General features: G+C 40.7%; 1 protein-coding gene and 1 pseudogene across 3 annotated transcripts in view; both read right to left on the reverse strand.

The window, feature by feature from the left end:
* Positions 1-27,749, reverse strand: part of EEF1AKMT1 (EEF1A lysine methyltransferase 1) — a 47,432-nt gene that overhangs the window by 6,998 nt on the left and 12,685 nt on the right. For all 3 annotated transcript variants that reach the window (XM_003833021.7, XM_055097154.2, XM_034936411.3), the window contains exons 2-3: positions 21,483-21,645; positions 1,785-1,867 (exon numbers count right to left, since the gene is read on the reverse strand). In XM_003833021.7, coding sequence (XP_003833069.1) covers positions 1,785-1,867; positions 21,483-21,626 — 227 coding nt within the window. In that variant the 5' untranslated portion in view covers positions 21,627-21,645. The remainder of the gene's footprint in view (positions 1-1,784; positions 1,868-21,482; positions 21,646-27,749) is intronic.
* On the reverse strand, positions 3,324-20,291 carry LOC100975438 (GTP-binding nuclear protein Ran-like; annotated as a pseudogene).

Here is a 27,749-nt window from a genome sequence, read left to right on the forward strand (position 1 = left end):
AGTGGAGGAATTCTCCCAGAAAGTAGACAAGGAATAGAAAAAGAAGAAAATTAGAAGATCAGGTCCAATATTCAAAGAATAGAAGTTCCAAAAAGAGGAACAGAAAAAAAAAGTGGGGAAAGAAATAATTTAAGATAATTTTCTTAAACTGAAGGACATGTGTGTTGAGGATGAATGGGCCCTCTAGGACCCAGGACAATAGATAAAAACGCCACAGCGAGGCACATTGAATACCGGGGATTAAGAGAAAATCCTAAGCTTGCTGTGGGCATGGATAGAAAAAAGCAAGTTTCCTATAAGAAATCAGAATGATACTGGATTTGTCAGCAGCATGTATGGAAGTTTGGAGACAATGGAGCAACGCCTTCAAAACCTGGAATGTGCTGTCCAACAAAACCATCACAATCAAGAGGAAGGGTAGGAAAAAAGCATTTTCAAACACGAAAGGTTCTAAAAACTTCTCTCCTACGTGCCTTTTCTGTAGCAGCTATCAGAGGAGGTATGCCACCATGGTAAGGCTGTGAACTAAGGATCGGAGTACAGGAAATAGGGAATCTAGAACAAAAGACAGGTATAAGGACTCCAGCATGATGATGAAGGGCGATACCAAGAAAAGAGGTGTAGTAAAACCAGCGCAAGACCATGCACACTGGGACAGGTTGCAGAGCCCTGGGAATAGGGTTTCTTTAAAAAGAAGTTGAAATATGTTTGAACTTACTGATAGGATATTTAGACAGAGAGTTTGGGGGTTAATCAGGGATACGGATATAGAATACATTAAGCCTTTTAGAACCATTTGACTTTTTTTTTTTTTTTTTTGAGACAGAGTCTCACTCTGTCTCCCAGGCTGGAGTGCAGTGGTGTGATCTTGGCACACTGCAACCTCTGCCTCCCACGTTCAAGCAATTCTCCTGCCTCAGCCTCTTGAGTAGCTGGGATTACAGGATGCACCACCACGCCCAGCTAATTTTGTATTTCATAGAGAAAGGATTTCACCATGTTGTCCAGGCTGGTCTCAAACTCCGAACCTCAGGTGATCCGCCCGCCTTGGCCTCCCAAAGTGCTGGGATTTCAAGCATGAGCCACCATGCCCAGTCACCATTTGACTATTGATATGCATGCAAGGTTCTGATAAAAATAAAAACCAGGCCAGGCACGGTGGCTCATGCCTGTAATCCCAGCACTTTGGGAGCCTGAGGCAGGTGGATCACAAGGTCAGCAGTTCGAGACCAGCCTGGTTAATATGGTGAAATCCCATCTCTACTAAAAATACAAAAATTAGGTGGGCATGGTGGTGTGTGCCTGTAGTCCCAGCTGCTTGGGAGGCTGAGGCAAGAAAATTGCTTGAATCCGGGAGGCGGAGGTTGCAGTTAGCCAAGATCGCGCCACTCTGCACTCCAGCCTGGGCAACAGAGTGAGACACCGTCTCAACATAAATAAGTAAATACATACATACATACATATCAAATCAACAAAAAAGAAAATCCATATTCTTAAAACTTCAAAAACGTAAGATCTTCTCTTTTGAACTGAACTCTATAAAGATAAGAAACAGGTTAGAAAATGTTAAAAGGAAGAGATAAGACATTCCACAATGAATAGGTTTCTGAGTGGGTCTCTAAACTCAGTGTTGAAGCAGGTCTTAATCTGTCATATGCTGCAAACCATGATCTACAATATTTACAGATTATAGTTCAGACTTCTTACAAACCATCTGTCATCCAGGAAAGACATTCAAAATATTACATTAGATGCCAAAAAGAGAAACAAAATTTGAATCTCACCTGCCACCTTCTCCTACAGCTGCAATTGCCTCCTGTGCCAGCTGCAGAGCAGTTTCCTGACTATACCAAAACTGGCTCAGTTGCTGTAACCGAGAAATAGGTTGATAGCATTTTAGAACTGGCATAAGCTTTGTTCTTTTAATTTATATATAATCTATACCAGTGGACAGATATTTTGTTCTTTTAATTTATATATAATTTATACCAGTGGACAGATATTTTTAAAAAGTTTTTCTTTTGAAAATTAATTTTTCTTCGGAATTACTTTAAATTAATACAAGCCCCTAATGAATTAACGAAATCTAGGCACTGAGTATCAATGGCTATTACCACCACAAAAGGAGACAACCAATGTTTTTCCCGATAGAACATACCCCTACCTTTGTGTGAGTTTTGCCAAAAAAATAAAATAGACCTTGAATCTGATTAAGCTTCTAGGTTCAACCAGCAATGAGCAGAATTACAAACACAGAGGATGGAAGAATGAGTTCACTAACACCAGAGGATGCAATCAGCAAAATCCAGACTGTGCTCCTTGCCACAGCCTCATCTTACCTTATGCATGTTTCCTCAATTACTTGTTTTTCCCTTAGGGGTAAGTTTGTTTTTCATCTTGCTCCTTCTGCTTCATGCTGATTGATGATTTTTAAAAAATTTCTAGTGATCTTTAATTATCTATTCATAGTTATAAATTAAGCAGGAGTTTAATGGAAGAAGTAGCATGGTTTTCCTCTGCAATCCTACAAACCTATTTCTCCAACAGGCCTCTCTCTTCCCTGAATGGCAGGCTGGGGGCAGCCAGTTGCATGGGGCATGCCAACTGGGGGGTTCTCTGCTTTAAAAATCTGCCCTGTGTGGAAACAACTCAAGTGCCCATCAACTAATGGATAGAAAAAATGTGGTACATCCATACAATGAAATATTATTTGGCCATAAAAAGGAACACGGTACTGATATATGCTACATGGATGAGCCTTGGAAACATTACACTGAACGAAAGAAATCAGACACCAAAGGCCACATACTGTGTAATTCCATTTATATGAAATGTCCAAAGTAGCAAGTCTACAAAGACAGTAGATTAATGGTTGCCAGGTGTTGGGAGGATTGGGGAATTAGGAGGTGACAGCTGAAGGACATAGGGTTTCTTTTAGAGGCAACCAAAATGTTCTAAAGTTGACTGTGGTGATAGTTCTGTGCCCAGAATTGGTGGGTTCTTGGTCTTACCAACTTCAAGAATGAAGCGGTGGACCCTCACGGTGAGTGTGACAGTTCTTAAAGATAGTGTGTCCAAAGTTCGTTCCTTCTGATGTTCAGACGTATTCAAAGTTTCTTCCTCCTGGGGGGTTCGTGGTCTCGCTGGCTTCAGGAGTGAAGCCGCAGACCTTCGCCGAGAGGGTTACAGCTCCTAAGGTGGCACATCTGGAGTTGTTAGTTCCTCCCATTCGAAGTTGTTCTTTCCTCCCAGTGGATTGGTAATCTCTCTGGCTTCAGGAGTGAAGCTGGAGACCTTCACAGTGAGTGTTACAGCTCATAAAGGCAAGGCAGACCCAAACAGTGAGCAGCAGTAACATTTATTGTGAAGAGCAAAAGAACAAACCTTCCACAGCATGTAAGGCAACCCAAGAGGGTTGCCGCAGCTAGGCCGGGACAGCCTGCTTTTATTCCCTTATCTGACCCCACCCACATCCTGCTGATTGGTCCATTTTACGAGAGCTGATTGGCCCATTTTACAGAGAGCTGATTGGTCTGTTTTACAGAGAGCTGATTGGCCCATTTTACAGAGGGCTGATTGGTCTGTTTTGACAGGGTGCTGATTGGTGCATTTACAAACCTTGAGCTAGACACAGAGTGCTGATTGGTGCATTTATAATCCTCTAGCTAGACGTAAAAGTTCTCCAAGTCCCCACCAGATTAGCTAGACACAGAGCACTGATTGGTGCATTTACAAACCTTGAACTAGACACAGAGTGCTGATTGGTGAGTTTACAATCCTTTAGCTAGACACAAAAGTTCTCCAAGTCCCCACTAGATTTGCTAGACACAGAGCACTGATTGGTGTGTTTACAATCTTTTAGCTAGATACAGAGTGCTGATTGGTGCATTTACAATCCTCTAGCTAGACATAAAAGTTTTCCAAGTCCCCACCCGACTCAGGAGCCCAGCTGGCTTCACCTAGTGGATCCAGCACTGGGGCCACAGGCAGAGCTGCCCACCAGTCCCATGCCATGTGCTGGTGCTTCTCAGCCCTTGGGCAGTTGATGCTACTGGGCCCCGCAGAGAAGGGGCGGCACCCATCAGGGAGGCTCAGGCTGCGTGGGAGCCCATGGTGGGGGAGGAGGCTCGGGCATGGTGGGTTGTAGGTCCTGAGCCCTGCCCTGTGGGGAGGCAGCTGAGGGCCGGCGAGAATTCAAGCACGGCGCAGATGGGCTGGTAGTGCTGGGATCCAGCGCACCCTCTGCAGCTGCTGGCCTAGGTGCTAAGCCCCTCACTGCCTGGGGCCAGCGGTGCCAGCCGGCTGCTCCGAGTGTGGGGCCTGCCAAGCCCGCACCCACCTGGAACTCGCGCTGGCCTGCGAGCGCCACGTGCAGCCCCAGTTTCCGCCCACGTCTCTCCCTCCACACCTCCCTGCAAGCGGAGGGAGCCGGCTCCGGCCTCAGCCAGCCCAGACAGGGGCTCCCACAGTGCAGTGGCAGGCTGAAGGGCTCCTCAAGAGTGGCCAGAGTGGGCGCTGAGGCCGAGGAGGCACCAAGAGCAAGCGAGGGCTACCAGCACACTGTCACCTCTCAGTTGGACCTATCTGTGAATTTACTAAAAACCTGACTTGCCGGGTGTGGTGGCTCACGCCTGTAATCCCAGCACTTTGGGAGGCCGAGGCGGGTGGGTCCTGAGGCCAGGAGTTGGAGCCAGCCCAGTCAACATGGTGAAACCCTGCTTCTACTAAAAATACAAAATATTAGCCAGGTGTGGTAGCATGCGCCTGTAATCCCAGCTACTCGGGAGACTGAGGCAGGAGAATCGCTTGAACCCGGGAGGCGGAGGTTGCAGTAAGCCAAGATTGCACCATTGCACTCCAGCCTGGGCGACAGAGCGAGACTCAGTCTCAAAACAAAAAAAACCATTGACTTCTACACTTTTAAAAGGTGAATTTATGGTATGTGAATTATATCTCAACAAAACTGAGATCTGCTTAAATAAGGAGAGCTTTACTCAGAGTATGGAGGACTTTTGTGTACTTTCTTCCTGAATAGAGCTGCCTTTTTACTTCTTTCTATGCTACGGTGGAGCTCTGGAGTTATCTTAGATTCTATTCTGTGTCTCTTTCTGGCTTTCCTACCCAAATTAGGGCATCCCAAAGCAGATTCTCCAGTTTGTTTAGTGAAAAATCCTCAGAGATTCAGCCTGGAGGTGAGTACCTCGGATTCTATGTATGCCTTCTGGATATGATCAGAAGAAGGGGAAGAGACCAACTGGCCCAAAGATGCCAGCAGGCCATCCTTTAATTACTCAAGCAGAAATCGGCCCATGAGCCACTTTTACCACTTATGTTCACAGGTTCTGAGTTTGGAACCCAGAGTCTCTGTTTCTTTTCTGGAAGACAGACTCTCATCTTTGCTCCAGTTCCCAGAGAGGCTGGTAGTTTTCTCTGCTGTTCCACAGACCATCTTACACCCACTTTCTTTCTTTCTTCCAGAAATTTACTGAAATTTCTGTCAATAGCATCCTTTGTTTGTTTGTTGTTTTTTAACATTGTAATTACTTTTTTTTTTTTTTTTTTTTGAGATGGAGTCTTGCTCTGTCGCCAGGCTGGAGTGCAGTGGTGCAATCTCAGCTCACTGCAACCTCCATCTCCCGGATTCAAGCAGTTCTCCTGCCTCAGCCTCCCGAGTACCACGCCCAGCTAATTTTTGTATTTTTAGTAGAGATGGGGTCTCATCATGTTGGCCAAGATGGTCTCAATCTCTTGACCTCGTGATCTGCCTCCTTGGCCTCCCAAAGTGCTGGGATTACAGGGGTGAGCCACCATGCCCAGCCTGTAATTACTTTTTAAAAACATCTTTACTCTTCATTCAATTAAAGAGAAAAGTGATCATTCATATGACCAGTCTACCATCTTGAGTCAGAAGGTAACAATCTTACTTAGTTAGTACACAGATTTTACCTCTTCAGACTTAACTTTGTAACCTAACATTGTAAGACATCATAGCTGAGTTTCTTAAATAAAACTAAGAAACTTACACTTGACCCTTCCAGAGTTTATTTCCCTTTTGATAGTGATTTAATTATTCCTGTTACAAACATGCTACAATGAGTATTCTAAATATTCCTTTTTGTATACATGTGCATATAAAAATCTCTGTGTAGAGATTTTTAGAAATGGAATTCGTGGTTGAAGGACATATACAGTTAATATTTTGGTAGATATTGCCAAATTGCCCTCCAAAAAGGTTGGACCAATTAAAATGACTACTAACATTTTACTCTTAATTTGCATTTCCCTATTGTACAGTTGAGTATCTTTTCCTATATTTAATTTTTATTTTTATTTTGTCAATTGTTGCTAGCATTCCCTAATTTTCCACTGGGTTTACTGTTTTATTATTGATTTGTAGAAGATCTTTATACAGTCTTTGAGGAAAAAAAATGACAGGTGTCAAATAGAACTAGCTTGCAACTAGGACCTAGGCCCAGATGTTCCCTACTTAACAGAAACTATTTCAAAGAACACCAAAATCAGACTGAGTTATTCCTGTGATGGGGCAAGATAAAAATATGACCATTCTGTAATCATATCTGAGTACAGATAAAACAAGAACACTGTGCAAATCACAAAAATGACCATGAATGTCTCTTTCCCAGGTAACATGAGTGCCTGCTGATACTTTACCAATTACACCTTTAACTCCATTTGATTCCTCCCACCTCCTACATAATAATTATTCTGGCTTTCTGACAAATTTGCTCCAACACCTAACGCAAGCCAAACTCACAGAATAATCTCCTCTTAGCTGCCTCTTACTGAGATGTCCCACAGGCTGCCCATGGTCCTCAGCCTCTCTTGTTGCAACAAGTAACAGAACCCACTCTGTTTGCCTGCAGGTGTGTTTCCTGGTATCTTTGGCTGGTGGGCATGGACATCTGGATATTAATCCTTTGCTCTCATGCATGAGACAAATATTTTCTCCTCGTCTTTCTCTTGTCTCTTAAACTTGTTTATGGTATCTTCTGTTATCAATAAGTTTATTTTGTCAATGTTATCAATCTTCTTTATGATTCTTAGTTTTGACTTGTTTTTCTACCTTAGATCATAAAATATTATCCTATATTTTCTTTTAATACTTTTATTATTTATTTTTATTGAGACAGAGTCTCACTCTGTTGCCCAGCCTGGAGTGCAGTGGCATAATCTCAGCTCACTACAACCTCCACCTCCGAAATTGAAGCAATTCTCCTGCCTCAGCCTCCCAAGTAGCTGGGATTACAGGTTTCCATTACTGGGCCTGGCTAATTTTTGTATTTTTAGTAGAGATGAGGTTTCAACATGTTAACCAGGCTGCTCTCAAACTCCTGACCTCAAGTGATCTGCCTGCCTTGGCCTCCCAAAGTGCTGGGATTATAAGCGTGAGCCAATGTGCCCGGCTAATACTTTTATTATTTTTATGTTTAGCTCTTTAATCCACCTTGACTTTAATTGTGTGTGGAATATAAAGATTGATTTTTTTTTCCAAATCTAGGATGCATCAGGACTCAATTTACACCTGTCACTTTTTCTCAGTGGGTTTCCTTGACTTCCCCTCCACCTCAAAAGTCTGGGGAGGTGTCTTGCATTTTGCTCCCCATTTTGCTCCAATCATCACTTTTGTCTTAGAATAGTTTGAGAGCAAGGGCAGTGTTTTATTTATTGTTACACTACACTTGACCTTGTGCTTTTTTTTTTTTTTTTGTATTTTTATTTTACTTTAAGTTCTGGGATACATGTGCAGAATGTGCAGGTTTGTTGCATAGGTATACATATGCCATGGTGGTTTGGGGCACCAATCAACCCATCATGTAGGTTTTAAGCCCCACATGCATTAGGTATTTCTCCTAATGCTCTCCCTTCCCTTGTCCCCCACCCCCTGACAGGCCCCGCTGTGTGATGTTCCCCTCCCTATGTCCATGCCATGTGTTCTCATTGTTCAATTCCCACTTATGAGTGAGAACAAGCGGTGTTTGGTTTTCTGTTCCTGTGTTAGCTTGCTGAGAATGATGTCTTCCACCTTCATCCATATCCCTGCAAAGGACATGAACTCATCCTTTTTTATGGCTGCATAGTATTCCATGGTGTATATGTGCCACATTGTCTTAATCCAGTCTGTCACTGATGGGCATTTGGGTTGGTTCCAAGTCTTTGCTACTGTAAATAGTGCTGCAATAAACATATGTGTGCATGTGTCTTTATAGCAGAATGACATAATCCTTTGGGTATATGCCCAGTAATGAGTCAAATGGTATTTCTCATTCTAGAGCCTTGAGGAATCACCACACTGTTTTCCACAATGGTTGAACTAATTTACACTCCCACCAACAGTGTAAAAGCGTTCCTATTTCTCCACAGCTGTGCCAGCCTGTTGTTTCCTGACTTTTTAATAATCACCATTCTAACTGGAGTGAGATGGTATCTCATTGTGGTTTTGATTTGCATTTCTGTAATGACCAGTGACGTTGAGCTTTTGTTCATATGTTTATCAGTCACATAAATATCTTCTTTTCTTTTGAGAAGTGTCTGTTCACATCCTTCGCCCACTTTTTGATGGGGCTGTTTTTTTCTTGTAAATTTGTTTATGTTCCTTATAGATTCTGGATATTAGACCTTTGTCAGATGAGTAGATTGCAAAAATTTTCTCCCATTCTGTAGGCTGCTGTTCACTCTGACGATAGTTTCTTTAGCTGTGCAGAAGCTCTTTAGTTTAATTAGATCCCATTTGCCAATTTTGGCTTTTGTTGCCATTGCTTTTGGTGTTTTAGTGATGAAGTCTTTGCCCATGCCTACGTCCTGAATGGTATTGCCTAGGTTTTCCTCTAGGGTTTTTATGATTTGGGGTTTTACATTTAAGTCTTTAATTCATCTTCAGTTAATTTTTGTATAAGGTGTAAGGAAGGGGCCCAGTTTCTCTTTTCTGCATATGGCTAGCCAGTTTTCCCAGCATCATTTATTAAATAGGGAATCCTTTCCCCATTGCTTGTTTTTGTCAGGTTTGTCAAAGATCAGATGGTTGTAGATATGTGGTGTTATTTCTGAGATCTCTGTCTGTTCCATTGGTCTATATATCTGTTTTGGCACCAGTGCCATGCTGTTTTGGATACTAGCCTTGTAGTATAGTTTGAAGTCAGGTAGTGTGATACCTCCAGCTTTGTTCTTTTTGCTTAGGATTGTCTTGGCTATACGGGCTCTTTTTTCTTTCCATATGAAATTTAAAGTAGGTTTTTCTAATTCTGCAAAGAAAGTCAATGGTAGCTTGATGGGAATAGCATAGAATCTATAAATTACTTTGGGCAGTATGGCCATTTTCAAAATATTGATTCTTCCTATCCAAGGGCATGGAATTTTTTTCCATTTGTTTATGTCCTCTCTTATTTCCTTGAGCAGTAGTTTGTAGTTCTCCTTGAAGAGGTCCTTCACGTCCCTTGTAAGTTGTATTCCCAGATATTTTCTTCTCTTTGCAGCAACTGTGAGTGGGAGTTCACTCATGATTTGGCTCTCTGCTTGTCTATTAATTGGACCTTTTAAAAGGTTTATCTGGATGGTCTTACTAATATGGAATGGTTCTAAATCACTCAAAACAAGATGGCAGGCCAGGCACGGTGGCTTACGCCTGTAATCCCAGCACTTTGGGAGGCTGAAGTGGGTGGATCATGAGGTCAGGAGTTCAAGACCAGCTTGGTCAAGATGGTGAAACCCCATCTCTTCTAAAAATACAAAAATTAGCTGGGCATGGTGGCAGGAGCCTGTAATCCCAGCTACTTGGGAGGCTGAGGCAGATAACTGCTTGAACCTGGGAGGCGGAGGTTGCAGTAAGCCGAGATTGTGCCACTGCACTCCAGCCTGGGTGACAGAGCGAGACTACGTCTCGAAAAAAATAAAAATAAAAATAAAAATAAAACAAGATGGCATTCAAAATGACTATAACAATTAAAACAAAGTACAATTCAAAGTGGCACGTGGTATGAATGAAAACATTAATAACACATCTTTAAACCAATAAATATTTACTGAATATAATGAAAAAGAGAATTGCTTCAAATATTTCCCATCTGGATGTCTGCAAGCTATTTGCTGAATATTCACTCATAAGTCCACGTTTAAAATATTTCCAAAGACAAATGTACATATACATGTGGGTATATGTATTAATTCATATCTACATCTGTCTATCCTTTTTTTTTTTTTTAGACGGAGTCTCACTCTTGTCGCCCAGGCTGGAGTGCAATGGCACAATGTCGGCTCATTGCAGCCTCCACTTCCCGGGTTCAAGTGATTCTCCTGCCTCAGCCTCCCAAGTAGCTGGGATTACAAGTCCATGCCACCACACCTGGCTATTTTTTGTATTTTTAGTAGAGACGGGGTTTCACCATGTTGGTCAGGCTGGTCTCGAACTCCTGACCTTGTGATCCACCCGCCTTGGCTTCCCAAAGTGCTGGGATTAGAGGCATGAGGCACCGTGCCTGGCCATGTCTATCCATTCTTATCTACAGGAAAAATGCCAGCTCTGACCTCTACCTCTGCAAAGGACATCTGGAAGAAAGCCCCTAGCATACAGAGAATGGAAGGGTTTTGAGTTCACTTGATTTCGGAGGTGGCAGACAGTATCTGCTACCATGCACCATAAGTGGTAAGAGTTGTCTGCTGGTTGACTACTGAACTGCCCTTCTTCCTCACTCCAACACCATCAGGGCACAATGATAGATTTTGGCTCTCCTCATATCATTCCATAAAGATAAAGAGTCCCACTCCATTTTTTAAGATATTTGAAATACAACCTTATTCTGATTCTAAATGAAAAGGAATAAGAATGACAGTAACAAACAAGATTTCACCACTGAGCATTGTGATGTGACTGTAGCAGTCTTGTATTTGAAACTCAAGAAGGAATCAACTGCATTCCAAAACAGCTAAATATGCAAGTCTGAACAATTAAGGTATTTTTAAAATGGTGACATTTACTTTGAAGCCCATTCATCTCCAGCATCCCACAGATGAAGCACACGTTCCACTTACCTACATAATAAATGGGCACATTTGTTACCTACATAATAAATGTTGCACTGCTGATATCACAGGACAAATAAAACTAGACTTCTGATGCTAGGCTCCAGCTTCATTCTCACAGGTTATCATCCTCATCAGGGAGATGATGATCTCCGAACAACTTCTATTTAAATCGTGCTCATATTGCACTGTTGATGCTGAGTCCATGACAGCCTCTGATGGGGCAAGGGCAGGTATGGCAACGAACTCCAAGTTAGGGTCTCCAATAAGCTTCCTAGCAAGCCAGAGGAAGAGCTTATCAAAGTTGCAGTAACTTTTGGCAGAAATGTCATAGTACTGAAGATTCTTCTTTTGGTGGAAGAGAACGGATTTTGCCTTCACTTTCCTGTCCTTTATACCCACTCAGTTGCCCTCAACACAATGGGGATGTTTTCACATAATCGTACCAGATCTCTGTGCCAGTTAGGCATATTCTTTTTTTTTTTTTTCGAGATGGAGTGTCTCTCTGTCACCCAGGCTGGAGTGCAATGGCACGATCTCAGCTCACTGCAGCCTCCACCTCCCGGGTTCAAGAGATTCTTCTGCCTCAGCCTCCCAAGTAGCTGGGATTACAGGCACATGCCACCATGCCAGGCTAATTTTTCTATTTTTGTAGAGACGGGGTTTCACCATGTTGGCCAGGCTGGTCTTAAACTCCTGACCTCAGGTGATCTGCCCACCTCGGCCTCCCAAAGTGCTGGGATTACAGGCGTGAGCCACCACAGGATCTCGGCACATTCTTGTAAGTAACTCTCGATATCACATCAAACATTATAATGGCATGCTGGGCTTGGATATAATAGCCATCTCTCACTCCACCAAATTTCTTCTGGCCAGCTGTATCCCATACAATGAATGGGTCCTCTGTTGGTGTGCAACACAAGGCAATGAACCTCAATACCCAAGGTAGCTATGTACGTCTCAAATTCACCAATTGACATTTCATAAATGTAGTTTTTCCAGTACCACCATCACCAACCAATACAAGTTTGAACTGGACTTGGGACTCTCCTTGGGCAGTCATCATGATGTTCCTTCCAGAATCGTCTTTGTGCCTGTCCAACTGAGGAGAACCCTGCTCTTACTATGTTACATGAACATGGCTTTAAAAGTCAAAAGCAGGCCGGGTGTGGTGGCTTACGCCTGTAATCCCAGCACTTTGGGAGGCCGAGGCAGGTGGACCATGAGGTCAGGAGATTGAGACCATCCTGGCTAACATGGTGAAACCCCGTCTCTATTAAAAATACAAAGAAATTAGCCTGGCGTGGTGGCAGGCGCCTGTAGTCCCAGCTACTCAGGAGGTGAGGCAGGAGAATGGCGTGAACCCAGGAGGCGGAGCTTGCAGTGAGGCGAGATTGCACCACTGCACTCCAACCTGGGTGACAGAGCTAGACTCCGTCCAAAAAAAAAAAAAAAAAAAAAAAAAAAAAAAAGTCAAAAGCACTACTAGGCTTATAAAGAAAAACAATAGTCTTCTATCCCATGACCCCCTGCCATTGAGCCTCACTCCACTCTTGGCTCTTTCTCTGATCATTTATTGCCACATCTCTAAATACTACGTTTTAAATGCTATCCCTTGATAATCCACCTATATATACTATGTATTTATTATGATAGATGAGGATTTTGCTCTCTCATACACATCATTTGCCTTTTCTTCACCCTCCTAATGTATAGGATTTTTTTGTTTGTTTGTTTGTTTTTTTGAGACATAGTCTCACTCTGTCACCCAGGCTGGCATGCAGTGGCATGATCTCGGCTCACTGCAATCTCTGCCTCCCAGGCTCAAATGATCCTCCCACCTCAGCCTCCCAAGTAGCTGGGACTACAGGCACGCGCCACCATACCTGTCTAATTTTTGTATTTTGAGTAGACATGGGATTCGCCATGTTGGCCAGGATGGTCTCAAACTCCTGACCTCAGGAGATCTACCCTGCTAGGCCTCCCAAAGTGGGTAGAATTACAGGCATGAGCCACCGTGCCCAGCCCCAATGTAGTTTTAAAGCAAGTTTTGGTTAGTTAGAATTAAGTGTCAGTGTTCATTATTGAGCCAAGTGGTATACTATAATTGCTTTTCCTTTCCGTAGAATTCCTTTTTGTTTTTCCTAGAGTAAGTAAATGCATGACTGTTTCATTTGCTTGGTTAGTTTGTATTTATCCCTAATTCTTCTAACATCCTCTATTGGCCTTTCAATACAATTTTCTACATATTGGATATCCTATCACTTTTGTATTTCCCCTGAAGATCTCTGTCCTGGAACACGCCATCCTCCTACTACAATGTAGATTGGCTGCTCTCCAGACTTGCAGCACAACCATTACACTGGGACATTCTGTGTCACCATCATCCTGGGAATTCCCTCTCCTACTATATGCATCAGATTTCCTACTCCTTGGAGCTCATGTCTTCTTTCTTCTCACTTGCAGCAAACCCTCCTGCAGCTCTTGAGAAGTACACAAGAGGTCAATGTAATGAGACTTGTCATATCTAAAATGTTTTTATTTTATCCTCACATGAGTAATAGTTTAGCTGGGTATAGAATTCTAGGCTACAGTTGGGTGTGGTAGTATGTGTATAATCCCAGCTACTCAGGAAGCTGAGTTGAGGATTGCTTGAGCCCAGGAGTTTGAGACTAGCCTGGGCAACATAGTGAGACTCCATTTCAAAAAAAGAAAGAAAAGAAAAGGAAAAATAATTCTAGGGTGAACAAAATTTTCACTCAAAATATTGAATGTATCACTCTATTTTTAAAAGTTTCTAATAAAGCTATTGAGAAGTGCAATGTAACTCATAGTCCGAAGACTTTGTAGGAGACCATTTTTCTTCTGGAAGGCTCTAGGATGTTCTTTGTCATCTGTATCCAGAATTTTCATAATCATCATAATCATGTATCTTAATGAGGGTCTTCAGTTCTGGGAAATTTCTAATATTCTTTAAAGCTTTCCTTCCCTCTTCATTTTTTGTTCTGTTTTTCTGGAATCTTATTTGTTGAATATTGAGCCTCCTGGATTTATCTGCTAGTTTTCCAATGTCTTCTTTCCTATTTGTACATATTTATGGGATACATGTGATATTTTGTTACATGCACAGAATGTGTAATGATCAAGTCAGGGTATTTAGGGTATCCATCACCTTGAGTATTTATCACGTGTTGGGAACATTTCAAGTCCTCTCTGCTAGCTATATTGCAATATACAATACACTAATTGTTAACTATAGTCACCCTACTGTGCTATAGAACATCAGATCTTATTCCTTCTATTTAGCTGTATGTTTGCACTCATTTACCAATCTCTTTTCATCACCCCCACCCCCACCTTCCCAGCCTCTGGTATCTATCATTCTATTCTCTATCTCCATGACATCAACATTTTTAGCCTTCGCATATAAGAACATGCAATATTTGTCTTTCTGTGCCTGGCTTATTTCACTTAACATAATGACCTCCCATTCCATCCACTTTGCTGCAAATGACATAATTTCACTACTTTTTATGGCTAAACAGTATTCCATTGCGTATATACACCACATTTTCTTTATCCATTAATTTATTGATGGACAGGTTGATTCCTATCCTTGTTATTGTGAATAGTGCTGCAAGAAACATGAGGAGCAGGTACGTTTTTGATATACTAATTTCTTTTCCTTTGAATAAATGTTCAGTAGTGAGACTGCTAGGTCATATGGTAATTCTGGTTTTAGTTTTTTGAGAAATCACCATACTGTTTTCCACAGTAGCTATAGTAATTTACATTCCCACCAACGGTGTATAAGAGTTCCCTTTCCTCCACACCCTTACCAGTACCTGGTATTTTTAATCTTTTTAACAATAGCCATTCTGGGATAACATTACATCTCACTGTGGTTTTGATTTGCATAACCTTAATGATTAGTAATGTTGAGCTCTTCCTCATATACCAGTTGGCCATTTGTATGTCTTCTTTTGAGAAATGTCTATTCAGGTCCTCTGCCCATTTTAATGGGATTATTTGGTTTTGAAATTTTAGTTGAGTTTCTTATATATTCTAGATACGAGTCCCTTGTCAGATGAATAGTTTTCAAATATTTTACACATCTCAATGGGTTGCCTCTCCATTCTGCTGATTGTTTCCTTTGCTGTGTAGAAGCATTTAAATTTCATACAGTCCCATTTGTCTATTTTTGTTTCTTGTGCTTTTGAGGTCTCAGCCATAAAATCTTTGCCTAGACCAACGTTCTGAAGTGTGTCCCTTATGTTTTTGTCTAGAAGTTTTATAGTTTCAGGACATATGCTTAAGTCTAATCCATCTTGAGTTGACTTTTGCATATGGTGAGAGATAGGGGTCCTGTTTCATTCTTCTGCATATGGATATCTAATATTTCTAGCACCATTTATTGAAGAGGTGTCCTTTCCCCTTGGCACCTTTGTCGAAAATCAGTTGGCTATAGATATGTGGATTAATTTCTGGTTTCTCTATTCTGTTCCATTGGTCTATGTGTCTGTTGTAATACCGATACCATGCTGTTTTGGTTACTACAGCCTTGTAACATCATTTGAACTCAGGTAGTGTGATGCCTCCACCCTTGTTCTATTCGCTCAGGATTGCTTTGGCCATTCAGGCTGTTTTTGGGTTCCATAGGAATTTCAGGACTTTTTTTTTTTCTGTGAAAAATGACATTAGTATTGATAGGGATTGTACTGGATATATACATTGCTTTGGGTATAATCATTTTAACTACGATTATTCTTTCAATCCATGAGCACGGGATGTCTTTCCATTTGTTGGTGTCTTCAATTTCTTTCCTCAGAGTTTTGTAGTCTTCCTTGTAGATACCTTTCACCTCCTTGGTTGAATTTATTACTAGGTATTTCTTTTTTTTGTAGCTATTGTAAACAGGATTGCCCTCTCGATTTCTTTCTCAGCTAGTTCATTACTGGTGTATGGAAATGCTACTGATTTTTGTATGTTGATTTTGTATCCTGCAATCTTATTGAATTTATAACATCTAAAAGTTTTTTCCTGGAGTCTTTAGGTTTCTCTAGGTGTAAGATCATGTCATGTCATCTATAAAGAGGGACAATTTGACTTCCTCTTTTCCAATTTAGATGCTTTTTATTTCTTTTTGTTGCCCGATTGTCTAGTTAGGACTTCCAGTACTATGTTAAATAGCAGTGGTGGAAGTGGGCATGCTTATCTTATTCCTGATCTTAGAGGAAAGACTTTCAGCTTTTCCCCATTCAGTATGATGTTAGCTGTGGGTTTATCATATATAGCCTTTATTATGATGAGGTATGTTCCTTTATGCCTAGTTTGTTGAGAGTTTTTATCATGAAGGGATGTTGAATTTTTTAAAATGCTTTTTCTGCAGCTATTGAGATGATCATATAATATTTGTCCTTCAGTCTGTTGATGTGGTGTATTATGTTTGTTGATTTGCAGGTGTTGAACCTTCCTTGAATCTCCAGGATAAATCCCACTTAATCATGGTGTAATTTTTTTTGATGTACTATTGGGTTCTATTTACTAGTATTTTGTTGAGGACTTTTGTGTCTATATTCATCTGGGATACTGGCCTGTAATTTTCTTTATTTCTTACATTATTGTCTGGTTTTGGTGTCAGGATAATGCTGGCCTCATAGAATGAATTAGGGAGAATTCTCTCCACTTCAAACTTCTGGAATAATTTAAAGATAATTGGTATTGATTATTCTTTTTAAGTTTGGTAGAATTCAGCAGTAAAGTCATCTGGTCCTGGACTTCAGTTGTAATGTCCCCTTTATTTCTGATTTTATTTATTTTTGTCTTTTGTTTTTTTTCTTGGTTAGTCTAGCTAGTAGTTTACTGGTTTTCCCTATGTTTTCAAAAAGCCAACTTTTCATTGATCCATTGAATATTTTTTATTCTGCATTTTGTTTAGTTCTGTCTGCTCTTCATTATTTCTTTCCTTCTACTGATTTTGGGACTGGTTTGTTCTTGCTTTTCTAGTTTCTTAAGGTGCATTGTTAGATTATTTATTTGAAACCTTCCTACTTTCTAGATGTAGATTTTTATTGCTATACACTTCACTCTTAGCACTGTTTTTGCTGTATTCCATAGATTTCGGTATGTTGTGTTTTGATTTTCCATTGTTTCAGGAAATTTTTGGACTTCCTCTTTAATTTCATCCCTGACCTAATGATCATTCAGGAACATATTTAAATTCCCTGTATTTTTAGTTTCCAAAGTTTCTCCTGTTATTGATTTCTAGTTTTATTGTGTTATGACCTGAGAAGATATCTGACATTTCAATTTTTCAAAAATTGTTGAGACTTGTTTTCTGTCCAAACATAACCACATGGAACTGAAGAAGGTTCCATGTGATGATGAGAAGAATGCATATTCTGTAGCTGTTGGATGCTATGTTCTGCAAACGTCTCTTAAATCCATTGGTCTAAAGTGCAGTTTAAATACAACGTTTCTTTGTTAATTTTCTATGTAGATGATCTATCTAATGTTGGAGTATCCAGCTATTACTGTATTCGTGCCTATCTCTCCTTTCAGATGTAATAAGATCTGCTTTATACATCAGGTGCTCCAGTGTTGGGTCCATATATGTTTGGAATCATTGTTTACTCTAGCTGAATTGATCCCTTTATCATTATATGATAACCTTGTTTCTTTGTACTGTTTTTTTACTTAAAATCTGCTTTATCTGATATAAGCACAGCTAGTCCTGCTTGTTTTTGGTTTCCTTGTGCATGGAATATCTTTTTTTTTCCATCCCTTTACTTTCAGTCTGTATGTCTTTACAGGTGAGATGAGTTTCTTGTAGGCAGCATATAGGTGGATCAGGTTTTTTTTTCTTTAAATCTGTTCAGGCAGTCTCTATCTTCTAAGAGGAAAGTGTAATCCATTTACATTCAAGGTTGTTGTTGATATGTGAGGGCTTATTCCTATCATTCTATTAATTTATTTCTGGTTATCTTGTATATCCTTTGTTCCTTTCTTTCTCTCTTATTGTTTATCATTATGGTTTGGTGGTTTTCTGTGTTTGCTTTACCAGTGGGTTTTATACTTTAGTGTATTTCCATGATGGTAGATTTCATCCTTTTGCTTCAATGCATAGGACTCCTTTAAGTATTTCTTGCAGGGCTGGTCTAGAGGTGATGAATTTCCTCAGCTTTTACTTGTCTGGGAGTCTTGATTTCTCTTTCATTTATGAAGAATAATTTTGCTGGGTATAGAATCTTTTGTTGGCAGTTTTTTTTTCTTTTTTTTTTCTTTCAATATTTTGAATATATCACCCCATTCCCTCCTGGCATGTAAGATTTCTGCTGAGAATATGCTGTTAGTCTGATGAAGTTTCCCTTTTAAGTGACTAGTCACTTTTGTCTTGCTGTTTTCAGAATTCTCTCTTTGACTTTGGACTTCTGACAGTTTGACAATAATGTGGCATGAAGAATGCTTTTTTGAATTTAATCTGTTTGGGAATCTCTAAGCTTCCTGTATCTGGATGTGTAAATTTCTTGCTAGACTTGGGAAGTTTTCAGCTATTATTCCATGAAATAGGTTTTCGATCTCTTTTGTCTTCTCTTTGCCTTCTGGGACCCTGAAAAAATTTTAAAAGCCAGGCACGGTAGCTCCTGCCTGTAATCCCAGTACTTTGGGAGGCCAAGGCAGGCAGATCATTTCAAGGCCAGCCTGGCCAACATGGTAAAACCCTGTCTCTACCAAAAATACAAAAAAAAAAAAAAAAAAATCACTAGGTGTAGTGGCACACGCCTGTAGGCACAAGAATCGCTTGAACCAGGGAGGCAGAGGTTGCAGTGAGCCGAGATGGCACCACTGCATTCCAGCCTGGGTGACAGAGTGGGACTCTGCCTCGGAGAAAAAGAAAATTAAAAAAAAAATTGGCCACTTATGGTTTTCCTTTATGTCATGTAGGGGAAGATGGAGCCAGGCTGAGCAGGCCTGTACTCAGGATTCCCGGTGGGAACAGCAGTAGCTGTGCTATTCTTAGGGAGCGTGGTGTGGCTTTCAGTGGCAGCAGCTATAAACAGGAGGTTGGGAAGTGCACACTTTGGCTCTAGTCATGGCTGTAAGCAGGGTAGCTTTTCCTAAGGGAACTTTTAATTGTGCAGTGATCCTGCTACTACTGGCAGTGGGGTTGCTTGCTGCCAATGGCTCACACTTCAGCCCTGGTGGCAGCAGACCACAGCAACCTCAGCTGAGTCTGGGGGAAGTCAATGGGGCTCCAGAGATGTGGAGATGCAGGGGCTGCTGGGTGTCATGGCAGGATGCAGTCTTGTGGGAGCTGGGCTCTCAAAATGGTGCCTTGTGTGGGACTTGGCATGTGCTCCCTATCTGGAGCAATGCCATCACGTGGTCTCCAGGCAGTTCCCTATGTTTGCCTCAGGGCCTTCATGGGCCAAAAGGGCTCTTCTGTGGCTAGAACTGCAGAATCCTTGGTGGGAATATAAACTGCTAGAAGTCACTCACTTAGCCTTTCCCCACAATGGGGAGCCTCTCCAGGATCCTAATTGATCCCTGTCAAGCAGGCTGCCTCACTGCCTCTCCTTCCTCACCTTAGGTGTTTCCTGTCACTTCCCTGTTGAATTCCAGCATTCTCTCTAAGGTAATCTATTTGAAGTGAGATTATTGGCTCAATATTTTGGTTCTTATTTGTGGAGGAGGCAAGTACCCAATACCTCTAGTCAGACATCATGGCTAAATCTTGTCTGTCAATTTTTATGCTTTCTATATTTCCTCAATTTTATAATCAAACCAAAGTTTCAAAATTAGAAAAGGTGTTAATTCTAAGCAGTGGGATTGGACTAGTTTTCATAATTAGAAAAAAAGTACATAGTATTTTAAAAATTAAGCAGAAGGAAAAAAGAAAAAGACAGACCACCTCAAGAATAATGCAGTACTTCAAATTTCCTGTATTTGTTAGTTACAGAAGCATCAAACTAGAAGGTAAACAGACATAAAGAAGGGAAACAGTGAGAAAGAGGCTTTAGAATAAGTGGAACATGTGGAAAAAATGGAAATAAACATGTTTATCACAGTTAGTTTCAAACAGGGTAAATAGGAAAAGTTTATATAACTCAGAGATCCAAACTGGACACAAAAATATTAAAGACTATCAAAAAATGATAAGCATACAGAAGCTTCCTTCCAGTTGCAAAGTGTTGAAGATACACCTATTATCAAGGGGTAGTCACAGACAAACTTCAAGCCTTTTCTGTTTCCCAACTATTTCCTTAAAAAAAAAAAAATTATAGGTTCCAGGTCATATTAGGAGTTTCCTTCAACTCATTTTTTTCTAATCCCTATTGTAATTCAGATGATAAAAATATAATTGAAATATACATTATACACCAGAAACTATTAGTATCTTCTTTAAATTTCCTTCTCATCAATTTTTCAATACATGTTTAAGTTTAGTTCCCCAATTTCCGGCAATGATAATATTTTCTCTTTCCACCAGGATTTCTGGGGTCCATAAAAACCGGTGGGGTGGATCTGTAGCCAAAAATGAAGCAGAAGTTTGTAATGGATGTAATAAGGTATTATTGACAGAGGCAGACAAATGCCTAGGCAGATGGGGTGGGTCCCCAGTAAAACCCCGCCTCCAAGATGAAGACAGTTTAAAGCCTGAAAGCCAAGCTACAAGTTAAATCCTTGGACCAGATTGAGAACTTGTCTTCCTGTTTGCACACTTTCCTCTGATTGTTCTCCACCCTTTACCTATTTTACATATACTTACCCTTTCCTACTTGTTTTTTCTACACTGTTGTGCCCACCTTTGAGTGGTGCCTTCACCTTTACCTTTTTTGCATACTCACAAACCAACAGCACACACTCCCCATTCTGAGTCCATAAAGGGCCCCAGACCCAACCACATGGGGTAACCATCCCCTAAACCTGCATCCCGTCTCTGCTGAAAGCAGTTTTCATCACTCATTAACATTCTTCCCCACCCTCTTCACCCTCCAATGTCCCTCATATCCTCATTCTTCTTGGACGCAGTAGAAGAACTTGGGAACCGCCGAACGTGGGTACGAGCTATAACACAGCCAAGCCGGGGCACACCAGCGTGGCCGAGCAAGGCCCAGGAGGGGTGTTGCCAGCTGAGGGTCCCCGGCTTGCAAAGTGACCAAGAGGAGAAATCCTGCATCATTATCTCCTTATCTGAAAAACCCCATCTTCTGATCACCAACCAGCCTGATAGTCAGAATCAAGAACAGCTGTTCAAGAAAAGCTGTTACACTGTTCTAAAATGTTCACTGACTGCTTTCTGTCTTAGCTCCCCATAGAGGAGTTCAGATCCCAAATGACAGGTGACAGAGATTCCGGTTTTAGGTGAGACAGACAAACACTGGACTAATGCACAGAGTAGGTTGCACATCAATACTTCCCGATGGCTGTGAAATGCATTTACTTACCCAATTCTCTTCTATTATTCCAATGCTATATTTATCATCCTCGCCTGGCTCAATTTGTTGCTTTTGCTCAGCATAAAATTCCTGGAGAGCTGCTAAGGCATGGGCAGAAAGCTGGGGTGTCTCATCATCTTCCAAATCACTCATTTCACAAGTTGTTTATAACCTGCAGATCAAGAAATAAATGTTCTGTGCAGATTTTGTTTCCCCTTCCCAGCCAGTAATAATTTTTAAAAATTTTTATTTAACAGCAAGGATCCAAACTGAAGTGAGTTTTATACAAGTAAACCAAAAATAAAATTCTAAGCCCCCCAGCCAACTGAATAAATCCCTCTTCTGTGGCCAAGTAAACCTGAAAAACCAGGCCACGATGGGAAGGACATGTCTCATTATACTCTCCTTCCTTTGTAATTCAGACACAACTGACCAGTATAAACATTAAAACAGAGATCTTAAGAGTGACAAAACAGACTCTTTGTAGCAATAAGATATCAAATTCCAATCTGACTCTAGTATAGTACACACAACAGGTAACAGGCCCCGAAAGAAGTTGAAGTATTTTATCCCCAAATATATTTTTTGACATATTTTGAAATGGCCCTGCAAAGCTGTCTCCTGTGGAGAAAATCTACAAACTGCAGATAATCCCCTTCCCTTTCCAGGTCTTCTCCTGACCCAGGAGAAATTAATTAAGAGTCTGGCACCTTTTTCGGTCTGATAGAGGCATTTAGCATCTATTCTCTCTGAAGCCTGCTGCCTGCAGGCTTCATCTACATAATAATAAGAACCTTGGTCTCCAGAACCCCTTATCCTAATCCAGACACTCCTTTCCATTGATTCCAAGATAATAACTTAACTCTTTCAACCAACTGCCAATCAAAACAATTTTTGAATCTACCTATGACCAGGAAGCCCTCCACTTCCAGTTGTCCTGCCTTTCTGGACCAAACCAATATATGCCTTACATGTACTGATTGATGTCTTATGTCTCCTTAAAATATATAAAGCCAATTTCTTCTGAATAATTTTATTTATATACATACAATAAACAAATTATGGCATATAAATCAAGTATCAGTATTTTGGCTAGCTTATATATCCTCAGTATGAAAAACAGATGGTCGACATAAGAGTAGATCATACTGCCCAAAGCAATCTACAGATTCAATACAATTCCTAACAAATTACAAACATCATTTTTCACAGAATTAAAAAAAATTCTAAAATTCACATGGAACCAAAAAAGAGAATGAATAGCCAAAGCAATCCTAAGCAAAAAGAACAAAGCTAGAAGCATCCCACTACCTGACTTCAAACTATACTACAAGGCTATAATAACCAAAACAGCATGGTACAGATAAAAAAACAGATACCTAATCAATGGAATACAATAGAGAACCCAGAAATAAAGCTACACACGTACAATCAACTGGTCTTCGACCAAGTCAACAAAAATAAACAATGGGGAAAGGATATTCTATTCAATAAATGGTGCTGGGAAAACTAGCTAGCCATTTGCAGAAGAGTAAAACTGGACGTCTACCTCTCACCAGATAGAAACATTAACTCAAGATGTATTAAAGACTGAAATGTCACACCTGAAACTATAAAAACTCAAGGAGAAAACTTAAGAAAAAACTCTTTTGGACATTGGCTTAGGCAAAGAATTTATGACAGACCTCAAAAGTAATTGCAACAAAATCAAAAATTGACCAATGGTAAAGCTCTGCACAGCAAAAGCAACAATCAACAAAGTAAACAGACAACCTACAGAATCAGAAAAAATATTTGCAAACTATGCATCCAACAAAGGACTAATATGCAGAATCTATAAGAAACTTAATTAAATCGGCCAGGCGCAGTGGCTCACGCCTGTAATCGCAGCACTTTGGGAGACGGAGGTGGGTGGATCATGAGGTCAGGAGATCGAGACCATCCTGGCTAACACAGTGAAACCCCGTCTCTACTAAAAAATACAAAAAATTCGCCAGGCGTGGTGGCGGGCATCTGTAGTCCCAGCTACCTGGGAGGCTGAGGCAGGAGAATGGCGTGAACCTGGGAGGCGGAGCTTGCAGTAAGCCGAGATGGCGCTACTGCACTCCAGCCTGGGTGACAGAGCAAGACTCCGTCTCAAAAACAAAAAACAAACAAAAAACGAAACAAAACAAACAAAAAAAGAAACTGAATTAAATCAACAAGAAAAAAAAAGGAATTGCATTAAAAAGTGGGCAAAGTACATGATTAATAGGAGGCATACAAGTGGCCAAGAAACATGAAAAAATGCTCAGCATCACTAATTATCAGAGAAGTGCAAATTAAAATCACAATGAGATGCCATCTCACACCAGTCGGAATGGCTATTATTAAAAAGTCAAAAAATAGGATGGGCACAGTGGCTCATGCCTGTAATCCCAGCACTTTGGGAGGCCAAGGCCAGTGGATCACGAGGTCAGGAGATTGAAACCATCCTAGCTAACACAGTCAAACCCTGTCTCTACTAAATATACAAAAAAATTAGCCAGGCGTGGTGGCGGGCACCTGTAGTCCCAGCTACTCGGGAGGCTGAGGCAGGAGAATGGTGCGAACCCGGGAGGCAGAGCTTGCAGTGAGCCGAAATCGCGCCACTGCACCCCAGCCTGGGGAACAGAGCGAGACTCTGTCTCAAAAAAAAAAAGAAGTCAAAAAATAACAGATGTGGGCAAGGATATGAGAAAAGGGAATGCTTATACACTGCTGGTATGAATGTAAGTTAGCTAATCCTATGTAAAACAAAAAGACCCCTGTACTAGGCTGTTTATTGCAGGACTATTCACAATAGTAAAGCCATGGAATCAACCTAAGTGTCCTATCAAAGATGGGCTGGATAAAGAAAATGTGCTACATATACACCATGGAATAGTACACAGCCATAAAAAAGAGTGAAATCATGTCCTTTGCAGCAACATGGATGCAGCTAGAGGCCTATTATCCTACGTGAATTAAAAGAGAAACAGAAAACCAAATACCACATGCTCTCACTTGTAGACGGGAGCTAAACAATGGGTACAGGTGGACATAAAGACAGAAATAATAGATACTAGGGACTCCAAGAGAGGAGCCGGAAAGAGTAGGGGAAGGATTGAAAAAAACTACCTTATCAGATATTATGTTCAATATTGGGTGATGGGTTCACTAGAAACCCAAACTCCAGTATCACCCAATATACCCTGCACATGTATGCCCTGAATCTAAAATTAAAAATAAAATGTTTTAAAATTAAAAAATATACATATTCTAAAAAATTAAAAAGAATACACAGATAAAACATCAAAATAATGGACATACTTAAAGCTGATGAGAAGGTAGTGATATTGGTATACTCTCTAATTTAGATAACAATTTAAATTGGCATAATCTTTTGGAAAGGAATCTGATAATTTGGACATAAATATTTCTATTTTTCTACACCAATTCTCATTCCTAAGCTTTCTACTCTGAAATAATCACAGATTCACAGGAATTTGCAAAAATAATGAAGGTCCATCCCATGTATCCTTCCACCTATTTTTCCACAATGGTAGTAACTTATTTAACTACAGTGCATTGTCAAACCAGGAAATGAACAGTACAAGCCACAGAGCTCGTTCAGTTCACCAGTTTTACACACATTTATTTGCAGGCGTATGCACATGTGTATAGTTTTATATAATGCTATCACGTGTAGATTCATGAAAACACTTCCATGGATAAGAGACAGAATATTCCAGCACCAAAGAGATGAGTTGTACTACCTTTTTAAAGTCATTCCCATCCTCTCCCACCTCAATCTCCATTCTTAACCCCTGGAAAGCATTTGTTCTCCGTTTCAATAATTTTGTCACTTTAGATAAATGGAATCATACATTATATAACTTGAGATTGTCATTTTTCACTCAGCATGGTTTAAAATTTACCCAGGTTGTTCTGTGTATCAATAGTTTATTCCTTTTTATTGCTGAGTAGTAATCCATAGTATGGCCACACTTAACCATTCACCCACTAAAACATTTGGGTTGTTTCCAATTTTAAGGTATTACAAATAGAGCTGTTGTGAACATTCCTGTAAAATGTATAGGAATTTTCATTTTCATTTCTCTGGATAAATGCTCAAGAGTATGATGTTGGATTTTATGGTTAGAGTGTGTTTATTTTGAGGACATCAAAAAATTTATTTCATGATGACACATTATAAGAGGGTTTCATCAAATGAAGAACTGAATCCCTGTACTATGAGGTTTACTGTGGCCAGAGAAGTCAGGATTCTCTTTGCAGTCATGTAGTTGTTTTTGAAATGCCTATTGAAGTGAAATGTGCAAATTTTAAAACATTTGTATTGAGATCTAATTCATATACCATACAATTCATCTATTTAAAGTGTATAATTCAGGTGGAATGTGGGAGGCTGAGACAGGAGGATCACTTGAGCCTAGGAGCAGCCTGGGCAATACAGTGAGACCTTGTCTCTACAAAAATGTTTTTAAAAATTAGCTGAGTGTGATGGCATGTGCCTGTAGACCCAGCTACATGGGAGGCTGTGGTGGGAGGATCACTTGAGTCTGGAGGCATAGGATGCAGTGAGCCAAGATCATACCACTGTATTTCAGCCTGGGTAACAGAATGAGAACCTTTATTTTTTGGGGTCTTCCAATCCACAAAACATGGCACATCTCTCCATTTATTTAGTTCATCTTTGATTTATTTCATCAGTCTTATTTTTTTTTTAAATTTGTGACAGAGTCTTGCTCTGTTGCCCAGGCTGGAGTGCAGTGGTGCATTCTTGGCTCACTGCAACCTCCACCTCCTGGGTTCAAGCGATTCTCCCTGCTTCAGCAGCATCCCCAGTAGCTGGGATTACAGGCATCTGCCACCACGCCCAGCTAAATTTTTTTGCATTTTTAGTAGACATGGGGTTTCACATGTTGGCCAGGCTAGTCTCGAACTCCTAACCTCAAGTGATCTGCCCACCTCGGCCTCCCAAAGTGCTGGGATTACAGGCGTGAACCATCGTGCCCGGCCAGGACTTCTAGTGAGCTGAATAGGAGTGATAAGAGCAGATATCCTACACTTGTCCCAGATTTTAAGTGGGAAAGCATTCAATCTTTCACCATTAAATATGATGCAGCCACAACCTTCTGGGCTCAAGTGATCTTTCCACCTCAACCTCCCAAGCAGCTGGGACTACAGGCATGTGCCACCATGCCCGGCTAACATTTTTATTTTTTGTAGAGATGGGGTCCCACTCTGGTGCCCAGGCTGGTCTCAAACTCCTGAGCTCAAGTGTTCCTCCTGCCTCAGCCTCCGAAAGTGCTGGGATTACAGGTGTGAGTCACTACACCCAGGGTGTAGATGTTCTATGTTAAGATGAGGACGTTCCCTTTATTAGTAGTTTGCCAAGTTTCATCACGAATGGGTGTTGAATTTTCAAATAACTTTTTGATATCAACTTATACGATCATGTGATTTTTCTTTAACCTCATGATATAGATTAAACTGATTATCTATTAAGCCAGTCTCACATTCCTGGAATAGGTTCCACTTAACTGATTCTTCTTATGTATTGCTAAATCATATTTACTAATATTTTGCTGAGGATTTCGTCATCTATCTTCATGAGGTATATTGGTCTATTGTTTTCGGTCTTTGTATTGTCTTTGGTTTTGGTAACAAGGTAATATTGGTCTCATCAAATAAACTAGAAATGTCTCCTCTTCTATTTTCTGGAAAAGACTGTGTACAATCAGTGCTAACGCAATAAACATTTGGTAAATTTTTTCAGTGAAATCATGTGCTATGGATTCAATTGACACACCACCCCCCTCCCACCCTGCACCCCATTTATATGTTAAAGCCTTAACCCTCATTGTAATTATATCTGGAGATGCTAGGTTGGTGCAAAGGTAATTGCTGTTTCTGCCATTACTTTTAGCCACCCAGTCTACGGTATTTTGTTATAGCATCCCTAGCATTTAAGGCCCGAAATTTTTCTTTTTTTTTTTTTTTTGTTTTTTGAAACAGAGTTTTGCTATTGTCGCCCAGGCTGGAGTGCAATGGCTCGATCTCAGCTCACGGCAACCTCCGCCTCCTGGGTTCAAGCGATTTTCCAGCCTCAGCCTCCCAAATAGCTGGGATTACAGGTGCCTACCACCAAACCTGGCTAATTTTTGCATTTTTAGTAGAGATGGAGTTTCACCATGTTGGCCAGGCCAGTCTCAAACTCCTGACCTCTGGTGATCTGCCCGCCTAGGCCTCCCA

The sequence above is a fragment of the Pan paniscus genome, chromosome 14, assembly GCF_029289425.2.
Source record: "Pan paniscus chromosome 14, NHGRI_mPanPan1-v2.0_pri, whole genome shotgun sequence".
NCBI lineage: Eukaryota > Metazoa > Chordata > Mammalia > Primates > Hominidae > Pan > Pan paniscus.